This window comes from Cryptotermes secundus, unplaced genomic scaffold (genome assembly GCF_002891405.2).
Source record: "Cryptotermes secundus unplaced genomic scaffold, Csec_1.0 scaffold508, whole genome shotgun sequence".
NCBI lineage: Eukaryota > Metazoa > Arthropoda > Insecta > Blattodea > Kalotermitidae > Cryptotermes > Cryptotermes secundus.
The window spans coordinates 280,132-295,691 of NW_019733326.1; the positions used below are offsets into that span (position 1 = coordinate 280,132).

General features: G+C 40.8%; 2 protein-coding genes across 4 annotated transcripts in view; one reads left to right on the forward strand and one right to left on the reverse strand.

The window, feature by feature from the left end:
• LOC111868007 (zinc finger protein OZF) overlaps positions 1-670 on the forward strand; it is a 51,611-nt gene extending 50,941 nt beyond the window's left edge. Inside the window, exon 6 of the mRNA XM_023858338.2 lies at positions 523-670. Within this exon, the coding sequence (XP_023714106.1) occupies positions 523-648 (126 nt within the window). The 3' untranslated portion in view covers positions 649-670. The remainder of the gene's footprint in view (positions 1-522) is intronic.
• The window catches only part of LOC111868008 (GPI transamidase component PIG-T), a 34,686-nt gene continuing 19,486 nt past the window's right edge, over positions 361-15,560 (reverse strand). Inside the window, exons 8-11 of one of the 3 annotated variants that reach the window (XM_023858340.2) lie at positions 14,554-14,800; positions 8,092-8,253; positions 2,021-2,116; positions 361-564 (exon numbers count right to left, since the gene is read on the reverse strand). In XM_023858340.2, the coding sequence (XP_023714108.1) occupies positions 2,023-2,116; positions 8,092-8,253; positions 14,554-14,800 (503 nt within the window). In that variant the 3' untranslated portion in view covers positions 361-564; positions 2,021-2,022. Of the gene's footprint in view, positions 565-709; positions 1,243-1,843; positions 2,117-8,091; positions 8,254-14,553; positions 14,801-15,560 lie in introns of those variants that run through there. The other 2 variants (XM_023858339.2, XM_033752892.1) reach the window with 2 other exon arrangements.

The window sequence follows — 15,560 nt, forward strand, 5'->3', positions numbered from 1 at the left end:
TTCAAACTTGATCAGAACTGAAAGACTAAGAAAAGAAATCAATTTTTTGTTTTGTGTGTTTATTGTTTGGTGGGGAAACGAGTTGGACTGTGACAGGTATAACTGACCTTAAACACAAACCACTCCGTCCAATGTGACATATAAGTTTTTACTAGGTTAAAACTTATCTCCCTTACATGTTTCGGTCCTTACGGGCCATCTTCAGAGGGAACATCATTACAAACAACAGATTATAAAAGAATTTTATCTCATTTTAATTAAAGGACTGCAGCATGTGGTTTTTAAAATGAATTGGAACAGCGAAACAGTGTAGCAGTTTTAACAAGGTCTTGATTGAATATCTGTAATAAAACACCTGAAGATGGCCTTTTGAGGCTGAAACATGTAGTGTTAAGTGTTAAAGAATATACTGAAGTGTAAAACAAGTGTTGCAATGTAGACGGATATAGACAAATCGACGCTAATAAAATTTTGAATTTCATTTATATTTCATCTAATGCTCCACATTCGGCAACGCCGCAGGCAGCAAGACAGGAGTGTTTGCAGCAATTCTTTCCTGTATCTCTAGGAGGAGGGAAACAAATGTCAGCAACTTTTGCAATCAGATTACCTCCAAATCTACCCAGGTATGTGATGTGCCACATTTAGTTTTCACCATTAAATTTCTGTGCAATTTATAACTATTAATTCAGGGCCCCCTCCAAGTGAGACTTTTATTACTGTCGGATTGCACTTGCATAAGCAACTAATAACTAAAAATGTCACATGGTTGCACAAACAGTACAAACATATTATATAGCATGTATATATTATGACACAATGGCTGAAAGCCAGAATAGTGGAATAACTAGAAGTGGCCATTGTTAGACAATGGCCTAGGTATTCCCATTGTTAGAAACCATTACCAATGCAATTTAAGACTACTTAATAATAGGAGGTCCCAATGGTCCTCATTATATAGCCTCGGTGTGGACCACCCAGAAAACACTCCTTCCAACAGTTGCATCTTTATTCGTTCCACAGAAACGTGTTTACCATGCCATTGCCTAGCAATGGTCACCTTTTCTTCTTCCACTATTCTGGCTTTCAGCTGCCATGTCATAGTATGCTTCCTTCTCTTTGTGGAAGGGAATTAATGGTAACTGTTTATTCCATCTCTTAAAATATCTTTGGGGCTACATTCATTTTTACAATAACCACACAACAGCGACATTGCTTGCAGATGCATTACCACCAGCAGTCCTGTATAAGGCACAGAAATGATAGTGGTTAATTTCAGATTAAGAAATATAAGAATTTTCTGAAACAGTTATCAGGAGCTTATTAATTCACAAATGAAATTACACTGAATAAAGGCATTACAAAAAGTGGGGAAGAAAAAAGAAACTACAGCTAGATCAAAATTATTGACATCTTAGATGTCAACATGCTGCATGCACAATACTGTTTAATGAGTTTATAATCACTCATGATTTCTAACTACAAATGACATTGCACTAGATGGAAAATATTTTAGATATCTGAATCAGGTATGTGCAAGTCCTGAATTACTGAGACTGAATTGAGAAAAATTCTTAATTTTGATTTGAATCATGAATTTTCAGTCTCAGACTTCAAGAAATTCCAGAAGACTGTTTATGTTCTGCATAACAGCACACAAACTATTAAACAATGTTATCAGAATCATAATGACTGGCAGCACACTATGAAGTATGTCTCTCTTCCGTTTCTTCCGTCCATGGTGAGAAAGGACATGGTTCTAAAATTGATTTCTTTATATACAAGGATGTATGGAAAACTGTCACTATGAAGAGATGCCAAACAGGATAAGTACACATTAATGCACTGTGAAAAAGTGGTTAGTATTATGATCTGTGATTACAGTGAAACAATTTGTCTGGTATAGAGAAATCTCAGTCTCATCTGAATTCTCAAAATGTTTCCACATGCTCATCTGGATTTCATCTCAAACTGAAAAGTAATTCTCACACCTCCCAAATTTAAACATATTACAAATTACCTTCAGCTCTGTTTCTCTTTCATTTCTGATGATCGTGTCAACTTAGATTTGAACCATCTAATAACATAGTTCTGTTCCTTATTCTTCAGTCTTAACCTGGAAAGAAGCAAGTATGCTTTCAGACACTGCTTAGTTTTTCACACAATTATCAGAATTCAACCTTGCATACAGGCAGAACAAAATACAATGCAACTCTGACTTTACACTTTTGAAGAGAACACCAAAAATAAATAAAAGTCGAAGAAAGTGTAAAATAGGGAATTGAAAAATGATGTAATATAAACAATGCTTGAATGATACCCAACTTTAAAAGTTGGCTGGCAGAAATACAAGTATAACAGTAAATGTAAAAATGTGTTTGTGTCTACAGTCAGCAAAAGATTAATCATGCAAGGCTGTAAAACTTTCATGCATAAAGATACTGTCACAAGTAGGGGAGTACACATGATGAAATGATGGGTTCTAATTTGGATGATTGGATTTATTAGCAACTTGGTTACACACTCTTTCAATTACACTTAAATTAAAGGCAATACAGCGCTATCGCTGAGTTACACACATTCCAGTTCACTGTTCTGCACACACTAGGATTCTCAGTCTCTACTAGTCTCCTAGCAAAGGATCTCAGCACAGAAACTAGCACTCAAATCACTACATGCATTACACCTAAGATCTTCCAATTACACTTCCAGTATCACTGCGCTGTCGCACATATGAAGCCTTGGAAGCACACAGTAAGTCTTCACTGGATGACTTCTCAGCTATCACTCATTATCAGTGATTACCACACATAAAATCTTCTAATCACACTTTAGATCCTCGCAAGCTGACCTCAAGTATTTTTCTGTACCCCATTCACGTGCTTATCTTGTAACGTGTAACTACTCCGACCGACTTCTTAGGAATTCCATTTCTCCTATAAACTCTCAAATGGACAAGTGGAAACACAGCTCACTTCACTGTTGCATGATGTCACAGCCTACAGCAGAAGGGCGTTTAGCAAGCGTTGTGTAGCAATGGGCTCGGTGGGGGTGTATGTGACATCACTTCCGAAAACACAAGAGGTAATGTGACCCCTACTCACTGTTCCACAATCCAAGCATTCACAGAGCTGTCACCTAGCAATGTGCTGATACAATCTGCAACTCTCCAATTGCGTGCATGCCCCAAGGCCTCTGTGGCTCAACAGTTCCTGCATAGAGCAAATGTGCTGCAATACGCCTAACTTACTAAGAGACACCCTGAACATGAGAAGAACAGTGTTGACGTTTCTTTGGATTTTCCAAACCCAGACACTGTAAACGTAACACAGATCATACTTCCACTGACAGGAACTGAGAAACGACATGCAAATTCAAGAAAAACATAAGTTTGAGAAAATATGAAATAGGATAAAATTTACTGTTGTTCTCATATGATCTGGTCAGAACCAAGAGAAAAAGTGTGTAAAATGAGGAAAAACATAAAATCCAAGGTGCAAATTTAAAGTTTTGTTGCACTTCACTACTCGCAGGCATACATGGAGCGACATGATGTTTATATTCTTCTTGCCGATATCTGAATGCATTTCAACAAAACTTGACCAGTGGAATTACAGTAATCTGAAATCCACCCACAGAGATTGTGAAATTTCTGATGTCTAGTAAAATCAGATTACGAACTTCACCTTGTGAAAAACATGCTTCAGTGTCACATCATCAACCGTAAATCTCATGAGGTCAGCCAAGATTGAAACCAATGCTCTGCAGCAAGTATTGTAAATACCATATTTACAAAACTAGTAAAAAAGATTTACATATGAATGACAGCAACATCGACACACACAACCCTATATTTGAAATACTATACAAAATTACACAACATAACACTATACCCTCCCCCCACTCCTCACAACCAGGGCATATAAATACAGGAACAAACACACCACATCTGCACTAGTAAAGACACCACATGCTGTGGAGGAAACACACAAACCAGGGGCATGTGAGTACAAAGTAAACGAACATAAATCTAGGGATCTTATAAATTACAGATGGCAGTCATAGCTGAAAAGTAGGCTACAAACATGAGGGGCAAGCTGCCAAGACAAAAAACCCTGGACAGACATACATTTAGAAAAATGGATGACACCCCGTGTGAGGTGAAATAATATGCACCAAAATAACGTGGTTATAATAGGAACTTTAAAGGATTTTATCTGGTTTTACCTGAAAAGAGGACTACAGTGTGTGATTTTAACACAAACTAAGACAGTGTAGCAGTTTTAACACAATTTAATAAAATATTTGTAACATATCAAGACACCTGAAGATGGCCGTTTGGGGCCGAAACATGTAGTGTCAAGGCGTATAATGTTAAACTAAAAACTGAGTGGTGAATGGAAGAGTGTTGCAATATTGACGGAAGATAAATATTGGACGTTAAGTTGAACAATTGCAACGGGATGCTGAAATACAGAATTGGAATTATTGGCCTGTACTTCTTTGAAGATGAGTGAGAAAGGGCTGTAATTCTGACTGGACCACGTTGTGTTCATATGTTATAGAGCTTCTTAGCTCCTGCACTTGCTCGCCTTCCATTCAAGGAAGAGACGTTCTTCCAGCAAGATGGGGCTACGTGCCACACACTGCATGAGCTTCCATGGCAGTTGTGAACAACCTGTTTCCTAACCATATTATCTCCAGATATGGGTACACCATATGGCCAGCCAGGTCACCCAATCTTTCCACATGTGATTCTTTCTCTGGGGGTATCTGAAATCCCAAGTTTTCAAAGCTGCAGCACCCCACACAGTTCAGGAGTTGGAACATCAAATTCAGGAAGAAGTTGAACGAATTCCCGTAGAGATGTTGCAAAGAGTAATGAGTGACTTTAGGAAGAGATTTTTTTAATGCTAGTGGGGTGGGACTAAGTCCCTTGTACTGCGGCCACTTCTGGCCTATTGTACCAGCCCCAGATGATAGGTGAGGGTGATTGTGGAGCAATTGGTGGAATGAAGATTGGAAGGGGAAACCGAAGTACTTGGAGAAAACCTTCCCCAGCACCACTTCGCCCACCACAAATCCCACTTGGCCAGACCCGGGATCGAACCCGGGCCGCCGCAGTGGGAACCAGTAGATGCTTACTGACACTCTGGAGGAATGTGCTGCCTGCATCTTCAGGGTTGGAAATGGAGACATCACATTTCTCCATAACATCAGTAACATCTATCACAACACATGTTGTCACATCACAGGAAACAATTATCTTCGGTGGGTCTTGTTTGAATATTGTGGTGTTACAAACCTGTTGCTAGGCAAAGACCTCGAAACAAACAACATAACAAATGTAGCGTGTACAGCCATTGCTATGCAATAGACAAATAAACAGCATGACTTCACTAGTATAAATCGTATAAATTGACTGTTTTCCAAACCAGCTGGGATGGCCTACTAAAGTGAATGCAATCAATATATTGTTGATCACAAATATTATATTCTTGGACATTATCCTACATGAAATGAGAAAACGGAAGACTAATTGGATTGGTCATGTTTTACGCAGAAACTGCCTTCTAAAAGAAGTTCTTGAAGGAAAGATAGAGGAGCGGATAGAAGTGACAAGAAGACGAGGAAGAAGATGTAAGAAGATGCTGGATGGCCTTGGGGACAGAAGAGGATACTGTCACTTGAAGGAGAAAGCTCTAGATCGCACTAAGTGGAGGAATTGTTTTGGAAGAGACTGTGGACCTGTCGTTTTGACAGATTACTGATGATGTTGATGATCAATTGTCTTGCCTATTTTATAAAAACCGCCCTGTTTCTTTTTGAAAACACAACATTTTGGAGTCTGGATTCTGTCCCCGTCCTCAGGTAAAACCTCTAGGAAGAGACTTACTGAGTGCCTACAGCGGAATGGTCATCTGTTGGATGCTATTTTTGGGAAACAGACCTCTGTTTTCAGTGGGATAATCGAGAAAAATCGTATGCTTTTATGTTTACACTGTATTCATATCTGGTGAAACCAAATAAATGCAATAGGTCACTGTTCATAACGTTTTCCATTGATGCACACTGTATTCAGTTTATAGGGGAATATTTCATCCATCAATGGCTCCAGGGCCCCTTCTTCAGTTTCATAATCTTAAGTGCAAACAATATACATTTATATGTCTTTGATCTTGTTCTTTCTACACTACATGTTTCGGCCTCTATCGGCCATCATCAGGTGTATACTCTTAACGTTGCTGCCACACTGAACCCAGTCTAAAACTTAACATTTAAAAACACAATGTCACGTTCTTCGTATTATCAACATCTACATNCATATAAATGTATATTGTTTGCACTTAGGACGGAGTTTGTATCATTTATCGTGTAGAGTGCAACAGGATGCTTAAATATAATATTCATAATCTTTTTTTACATAGATGGCAGGACTCCTTGGATGAGTGATCAGCCCATTGCAAGGCCGCTACCTACACACAGGACAACATAATCACAGAATAGATGCACACACAGACAGCCATGCCTTAAACCGCATGGCCACTGTGATTGGCATAGAGGAATACGACCTTTGCCCATAAAGTTCCGAGACTAAGTCTGTAAAAAGTAAAAAATTCAACTTATTAACTAATGGTTCCTGTCCTCTTCAAAGTAGTCAACTCCACAGTCAGTACACTGCTGCCACCGTTTCAGCAAGTCCTGGAAGCAGTTGGTGAATGCCTCTTTTGGAATGGCTGTTAGCTGTTGTCACAGCTGCTTGAGTAGCCTCTATATTTTAATGTCACCATCCTTTTAGTGTTTTCTTCAGTTGTGGAAACAGAAAAAATAGCATGGAGAAAGGTCAGGAGAGTATGGGGATTGCTGAAGCACAGTAACATTGTGTTCAGTGAGAAAAGAGCTGTGTGGGGTCTCACATTGTCATGCAACAAAGCCCACTGTCCAGATGCCCATAGGTCAGGGTGATGACATGAAAGTACCTTGCGCAAACACCTGAGTATGGAGATGTAAAATTCTTGGGTGACAGTTTGCCCTTGCAGAACAAATTCGTGATGAACAATACCCCTGGCATAAAAAAAAATCATCATAGTCTTTGTTTCTGATGGCTGCCACCTCACTTTGATGCTGGAGAACCCGTTGACCGTTATTCAGCATTTTGCCTCTTCATCTGAGGGTCACAGTGGAAACACCATGATTCATCCTCGGCAATTACACTACTGACAAACATGGAATCATTCTGTGCCTTGTGTAACAAATCGGCACAAACTGAAGCTCACACCTCTTTTGATCCTGAGTGTGTGTGTGTGTGGGACTAGCCTGGCACTGAGTTTTCGTTTACCCAAGTCCTCTCACAGAATTTGGTGGCATATCGACGTATTGATACTCAGGGCATTAGCCAACACGTGCACTGTAACAGTACGGTCTTCCCGTACCATGTCTCTGTTCCGGGAACTCGAAGACCGGCCTGATCTTGTGCCCTTATCCACCAACACCCTGCCCAACATGAATCGCCTGTGCCACTCAAACACTTGCACCCAAGATAAAGCTTCATCGCTGTAGGCATCACGCAGAAGCTGCAATGTCTCTGATGTGAACCATATTGTCTCCGTTCCGGGAACTTGCAGACCAGCCTGATCTTGTGCCATCCTCCACCAACACCCTGCCCAACAGGAATCGCCTGAGCCAATCAAACACTCGCGCCAGAGACAAAGCTTCATTGCTGCAGGCATCACACAGAAGCTGCAATGTCTCTGTGACTGTCTTGCCCAGCTTCACACAAAATTTGATGTTAACTCACTGTTCAAATTGAACGTTCACTCTTCTCAGAGCACAAATCTGCAACTGACAATGACACGAGTTTTCCGCTAGGCCCTGCCACCTAGCGGAGGTCAAGTGAACTAACGTCAATAACACAGGCGAGCCGTAATATGCCCCGTATTTAGAACACCTTTTCTTGGAGTTGCCATCATTTGCCTAAGCCAATACATTAAATCAGTCCGGAACTTTATGGACAAAGGTTGTATTACTAACACATAAACAGCATCCAGTTATCAGTTCATTAATGCTGAAAGTTTATATCAATTCGCCTACCTTTTGGTGGTGATATTGTGAAGAGGTCCAAATGCCAGAGCAATCACAGTACAGGTAAGACAAATGACATTGTATGGCATGCTAAAGTCTGGTGTGGGCATTGTAATAATCAGCGTTTCTGTCCTGAGCTGAACCAAATAACCATCTCGTGACGCATTGAAACTGTAACCCAACACAAACAGAAATGAAGAACTCAACTTTTTTGTTAAATTACAGGAAAGTCATTAAGTGAGGCCCATACAGTCTCCTATCCAGTGGGTACTGTGGGAGCTTTACTCAGAGGTAAATCCAATGAGACATGAACCTAATTACTCACCTCCATCCACTGCCATGTTTAAGAATATGTGGAGCTATACTTCCACTCCCTCATACATCCTTAGGGCATGATGCTTAATTAATTAAGTATATGGACAACTTTGCCGGTCATGGTAGCCGAGCGGTCTAAGGCATGCACTGTCTTCGCTCGCTCGGAAGCCGGGATCGTGGGTTCAAATCCCACTCAGGGCATGGATGTTCGTGTGCGTTTTTCTGTGTTTGTCTACAGGTAGAGGCCTTGCGATGAGCTGATCACTCACCCAAGGAGTCCTACCGTATGTGTAAGATCTAGAAAAAACGAAGTGAACGGAGTTCATGGAGGTAGGCCTAGGCCCACTGGGGCTGTAGTGCCAAGGAATTATATGGACGTTATTTTTACTGCAAATTAGTGAAAATAAGGTAGGTAATTTTAACCTTCCGGAAGACAGTATCAATGCCTCAACTCCACAGCCAGTTCCACCAACCCTTTCCATGCTAATTTAGTTTGTTTAATTTTGAATAAAGAAGTACCTATGTCTGTAATCTAACCCATTGTAACCAAATCTAACTTATCAACTGACATATATTCTGTACCCCACAAAAAGGGTTAAGCTACACTCTTACATGTAAAGACACGTTACACCTAGGCTTAAGTAACATGCCTTGAAAGTGCGTGGAGGTGCAGTGGAACCCATTTAATGTTTCACGATTAACCAGTCAAGTGGTTATGATGCCTATAGACATCATGCGGTACTGTGTATCATAATGGCCATGATGTCTACAGACGTCACACATGTTTCTAACTACTCCGTTGCAGACAAAATGCCAGTCACCAATGGAAACTGGTACATTGTACTTGCAAGATGTTGTAGCTACTTCAGTGTGACGGAAAGTTGTTGATTGCTTGATAGCTGTCCTGAGTTCAAGTTCTTCCGACTAAACATTATGGCAGGTCCTAGCAAGAAGATGCATGTAAGTGATGAGGTGTTTTACGAACTGTTACAAGAGGATGAATACAGTGGTATTTCAGAGAGTGATTATAGTAGTAATAGTGAAATAAATGTGAAAATTTCGTTATGTGGGGAACAAAGTGTCAGCTCTGATGAAGCAGAAAATGTCAGCAATAACAGTAGCATGCAACCTGATGTATGGACAAATTCAGGTTCTGATAGACAACAGTTTCCATTTACTGGCAAGCCTGGCACAAATATTGATTTAGAAGACCCCAGCGACCCCCTGGAATATTCTGAGTTGCTCTGTATGCCAGACATTATAGAAGTAATAGCCCAGAAATTTTTAGGAAACACATCTAATCTAAATCTAAGATCTAGGACCCATTGCTAGGCAGGTTTTGAAAACTACATAATTATAAAATATTCACAGTATCTGTCACTTGAGTTGCAGCAATGTTTCTGGTGATATGATGTTTTAGTGATGACTTCATAGTCTGTAAAAGATAACAATCTTCCAGTGATGTCTGGAAGAACAGTTCAGTTCAGTTCAGAACAGTGCAAAGGAAGTACAACTTTTAAGTCCACACCACAATAAGAAACTCTGTTTATCACTGAGACATACACAGTGTTGCTAGACAGATTTGTCAGGCGACTATTATGATCGCGTTTAGGCACAATAGATCACTGTGGTTGTGGTGCAAGGGCCAAGAAGGCCCACCCCCCATAAGAGGGTCATACTGAAAGTCATGAGTAAAAATTTTTTGTAAAGTAACTTGCTTTATTATTGACAAACCAAATACACCACCTCAATCTACACATCTTTCTTTATTTTTTCATATAATCGCCACTTCTTTGTACACATTTCTCCCAGCGTTCTGGGAGTTTGAAAATTCCCCTTCTGTAAAATTCCGTTCCAGCCATCCGAAGACACTGACACACTGCTTTCTGAATTGCCTCCCTTGTCTCAAAACGCTGTCCACGCAGCTGATCCTTCACAAATCTGAAAATATGGTAGTCAGATGGTGCCAGATCAGGGCTATAGGAGGGGTGTGGAAGAACTTCCCACCCCATCTTTGCAATTGCTTCCAATGTGAAGCGAGCGGCGTGGGAGCGAGCGCTGTCATGCAGGATGATGATGTTTCGTCCCGGACGTTTATCATGCAATGCACGACAGAGCTTGTGCAGCATCTGGACATAATGAGCTGCATTGATGGTTTGCCCAGGTTCCAGGAATTCGGCCAGAATAAACCCCTCTGCATCCCAGAAGACTGTGCCCATCACCTTTGCAGCTGATGGCACTGTCTTTGCCTTCTTTCTTGATGGAGAATGCAAATGGTGCCATTCCATACTCTGCCGTTTCGTTTCAGGCTCGAAATGGTGAAACCAGCTTTTGTCACCTGTCACAATACAGAGCAAAAAATCATCGCCCTCATGTCGATATCTCTGCAACAGTTCTGAGGTGATGGCTTTTCGCTGACCTTTGTGGTCTTCGGTCAATAACCGCGGGACCCGACGACCACAAACTTTCATATAGCCCAAGCTTTCAATCCTCTCCTGTACTGCACTGTGCCCTATTCCAAGTTTTTGGGCTATTGTGTCCACAGTCACACACCTGTCATCTTGAATGATCTCATCCACTCTTTCCTTGTTGCGTTCAGTTGAGGCTCTTCGAGGACGACCGCTCTGAGGCTCATCTTCAATGCTGGTGTTCCCATCTTTAACAAATTCAGGACCAGAGGGGCCAATTGGCCCTCTATGTTCCTATAGCGTTGTGGACTGGGCGGGCCAATTGGCCCTTTTCTGACGCGCTATGTTGCAACCGACTGTGTGGCCACGTTGCATCATAACTGCTGCTTAGTTGACCTCGGGAATGTTTGCTAGCTTAGCCAGTAACATGATCACGCTCATTTCCTGTCACACCCTAAAGAAAAACAACTGGTCTGCAATGTGTTAAACTGTTTCACCCATCTTAGAACACTGCTCGCACCCATGCACGCACTTCCATAAGCACGATGAAGTCTTTGGTGAATTTCTGCAGCAAGGATTTCCTCTTTCACAAGAAATTTGATGACAGCATGCTGGTGAAACGACATATCGTTGTCGCCCATTTTGTTAGGAGTGATACTGGTCATGTGATGCAAGCTATTGACATCACAAGACACTCAAGGTTAACACAACAGCTGGTTCCACCTATCACCATACTCTCTTTCATCTGCTGTTCCCAGGTTGCATGCAAAAAAAGTTGCTCATGACTTTTGGTATGACCTACGTACATACATTCATTCATTCATTCATTCATTCATTCATGATCACGTTTCACTTCTAAACACCAGGCGCCAGTCAACTTGCATACTGAATGTGCATGACTCAGGCATATGTGTGAGATCATGTAGTCTGAATGGAAATCAAGGTCAGTTGCAGACTTTTTGAGAACAGAACCAAAAGTACTAAAAAATATATGCAAACTTAAATGCAATGGCTATAGAAATGAAAACATAGGTAAGTGAAGTCTGATAACTGGTCCTTCAGAGGCTTTTTGCTCCATATTTCTATATTGACACATGATTGAGATATTGCATTTTAAAAAGGGACAAAAATTATAAAATTAAACACCACAGTGACTAATTTAAATGTCTGGGGGAATTTAATGTGCCACCATGGGAGACATAGGAACATAGAAAAGAAGAGCCTGGCTGGTTAAAAGTCTTCATTTAACACTCAATTTCATCAATTCTAGGTGAAGAACCTAAGTGTTAAAGTTTCTCAATTTAAGACTCCCCTCGGTTCACTTTCTGTATCCACAGCTCTCCAAAGAACCCTTAATTGCTGTATCACTACGTGGAAGTATATGCTAAGACATAAGTTCTGAGATTTTCATGGCAGTGACTGTTCATATTCTAGTCTTTTAGGTTGAGACACCATGTAGCCTTGTATACAGATACTGATGTTTCACAAGGATATGTTTCCTGCATGCCAGGCATTTCCTGAACCTACACATTTTAGTTGTGAAGACAGGGGCTGTATGTTTCTCTGAAAGATCAGTATTACCCTGTAAGACTACACACAGTGTTACAACCCTGAAATCCAGAATATGAATGCTCAAAATATCCTTGACCTTGGCACCATTTAAGAGAAGAGTGATCAGTTTCACATACCAGTCACTTTATGTGAGGACAGACCTACTTGGATGTGTTCAACAAAGGCCAGAAGGAAAAAGGGGAACTGATAGACCTAAACTGAGATGGGAGATAGCGCGGACCAGGATATCTAGCTGCTAGGACAGAGGAACTGGAGAAGCCTGGTATTAAATGGGGAAGCGTGAAAAAAGTTCTTGAAGAAGGCCAGGGCCCACATAGGGCTGTGGAGGTCAATGATAATAGTACAGAAACTCTTCTGGGCATGGTGGTATACAAATCCTATAGAATGTCATACCCTGGCTATCACATCATCCTTTGGATAAGCTTCTACAGGTTATTTTGTCCTTCAGAACATGTTTTACCTCCTACCTGCATCAATTCACTTGGAATTTGATCAATACATGGAAGTTCATACTTTCTCAGGTTTTCAAATAATTTTCTTGCCTATTTGAAAATACTCTAAGAACATTATGATTATCATCTTTTACAAAGTTATTTCTAGGTAACTAATTCATGACATATGTCTACAAACACAAACTACCATTACAAATTATTTTCAAGAACACTATTTTGTGGAACGTGATGCTATACAGACCGGCAGAATTTACCAATGTTTTGACTCTGAGGACAGAGGGAAACATCCGAAACATCAGTAAACTTCTACCAGACTAAATGACGTTACATTCCAGGCAACAATTTTCTTCATACTCACTGAAACAAGAAACCTGAATTCATATAATGGATTTTCATTAAGCTTGGAATCACAAATCCTTATCAAAATTTAACAGAGTATATGACAGTTTCTTATGAAGACCTATTAAATTTGTTTTCAAATATATTTGAATAAAGAGTGCCTACAATAAAAATGTCACAGATAAAACACTTATCTGTGAATGTGAATCATATTCTCTTACATACAGTTTCATTACATTGTACATAATTGTTATCAAAGATTAAAAGTTACTGAGTAAAAACTTGACATTTCAGAGCACATATCACTTCCATCTTCTGGGTCAAAAGAAAGCCAAGAAAGAAGCATGCAGTTTGGAGAAAACCTGATGTTTTGAAGGATCACACTGCCTCCATCCTCAAGGGTGAAGAGCAAACCATGCAAGAAACTAGCAGCAGCAGCTGCGGAAACATCTGGCTTTCTCTGAGATACATAGTTCTGAGCCATGTATTGGCTCCGGTATGACCTCATGGGCTTCCAGCCCCTTGATGGAGGTTCTTAAACTTATCCCCCACCCCCTCCCCATGTGGGACTGGGTCACGTGGTGTTGCCCTCTCCCCTCCTTTCTACCCCTGGGAGCCTTGCTTGGAAGTTAATTCGAGTTCGGAAGACAGTTCTGGTTATGGATCCATAGGGCCTTGCTCGCGGCGCCGAGCCAGCTGGAGTGCTTGTCAAATTCCTGTTCGGCTGGGAGTCCAAAATTGGTTTCGGCAAGTAGCGGGCTGGTTCGCGGCTGGCAAGATCGCCGCGGTCACCTGTCGTTGGGTTTATAGTACGGCAGCGACTCGTACCAGTTTAGTTAAACCTGTGTTTATAATTTATATCATGTATTTGGTTTAGACTCAGCCTGTGGCCCGGCTAGAAGGTAGTAGTTATGTTTTCATGCAACCAAGGCAAATTGTTGCTCCAGTAAATATGGGCCATTCTGCCCGAGTTAGATGCCGCTGTGAGCGAGCATGTAAATGTGCAATTAGTTGAGTTGTTCTGTTTAATTTCTTGGGCTCATTCGCTGTAACAATGATGAATTCTTGTCTTTGGTTATGTGTTAGTTGTGTTTATTAAATTCTGTTATTTTTTATTATATTGATTGCCATCATTTGTAACTAGATTTACCTCGCTGCTAGCTTGGATCCCTTACTCTAACTTAGGGAGTGTGCGAGCACAGCATGGGAGCCATATGACGGAGCACCGTTTCCCCCTCCGATTGAGGAAGGGTAGACGGAGCCGAAAGATGCCAAAGAGTGACGGTGCTGTGGCAGCAGACCGTAAGAGGGTACAGATGGCACAGTTTCAAAACCCTGAAGACTGTACAATTTACTTTACTATGTATGAACCAACTGATCAGTACCTTGAGGTAATAGTGCTGCCATCCTGTGGGAGGCCTGTATAGTTTCTGCCAACCGGCAGAAGAGATGTGATGACAGCTGCACCAATGTAGAAACCATGATTAGCATCAGGAGGATATTCTTGCCACTTCAGGAACACATAATCAAATTCAAGAGATATCTCAGTTATGGATCTTGCAGGAAGTCTCAAAGCAACCTCAAGGTAGTAGGGTCGAGCTCGTGCTTTTCCAGGTATGAACCGCTTCAACACTGAACACAGAAAGACACAAACAGTGGTAACTAGCTAACTCCACAGAGCAGAGCCCTACACAGAAATCTGATATTCATCCAGCTCATCAAGAAAACTCTACCACCTTTAAGGACATCTGAAAGCTCATTAATGTTTCCATAAAAACCCACCAATGACCCTAATATGAACTAATTCAATTGGTCCATATCCTCAAACCCTGCTTCTTTCAGATCCATTTAATGCTTTCCTCACATTGACTGTCTCTTGACTAGTCTTCTCCCTTCACATTTTCCAACTACAATTCTGCTTATTTCTCATCTTTCCTACGTGAGCTATGATGTCCTACTCATCTCTTCATCCTTGAATTCACTACCTTAATATTTGGTGGAACATACAAATTATTAATCTTCTCGTCATGCAATTTTCTTCCATCCTCCTGTTACTTAAATAAGATCTAAAAGTTTGTAACGATAGCACATTAATACAAATACTATGTCCCTGGACATTATCCATTGTCCTCTTTTTATTTAAAAAACAACGTTTCATAGATAGCATAGGTTTTACCTGAAGATGGACACAGAATAAAAACAGGATGATGCATAATGTCCAAAAATATAATATTTGTACTCCTGTCACTTCCTTGTAGGTCAAGTACTCTTCTTACAACTTCATCCTCAACATCTAACACCCTCAGCCCATTTCTCCATTAGCAACAGATATCAAGTTTCACACCAATTTACAATAGCAGGCAATATTGCACTTCAGTGTAGTTTGATGGGA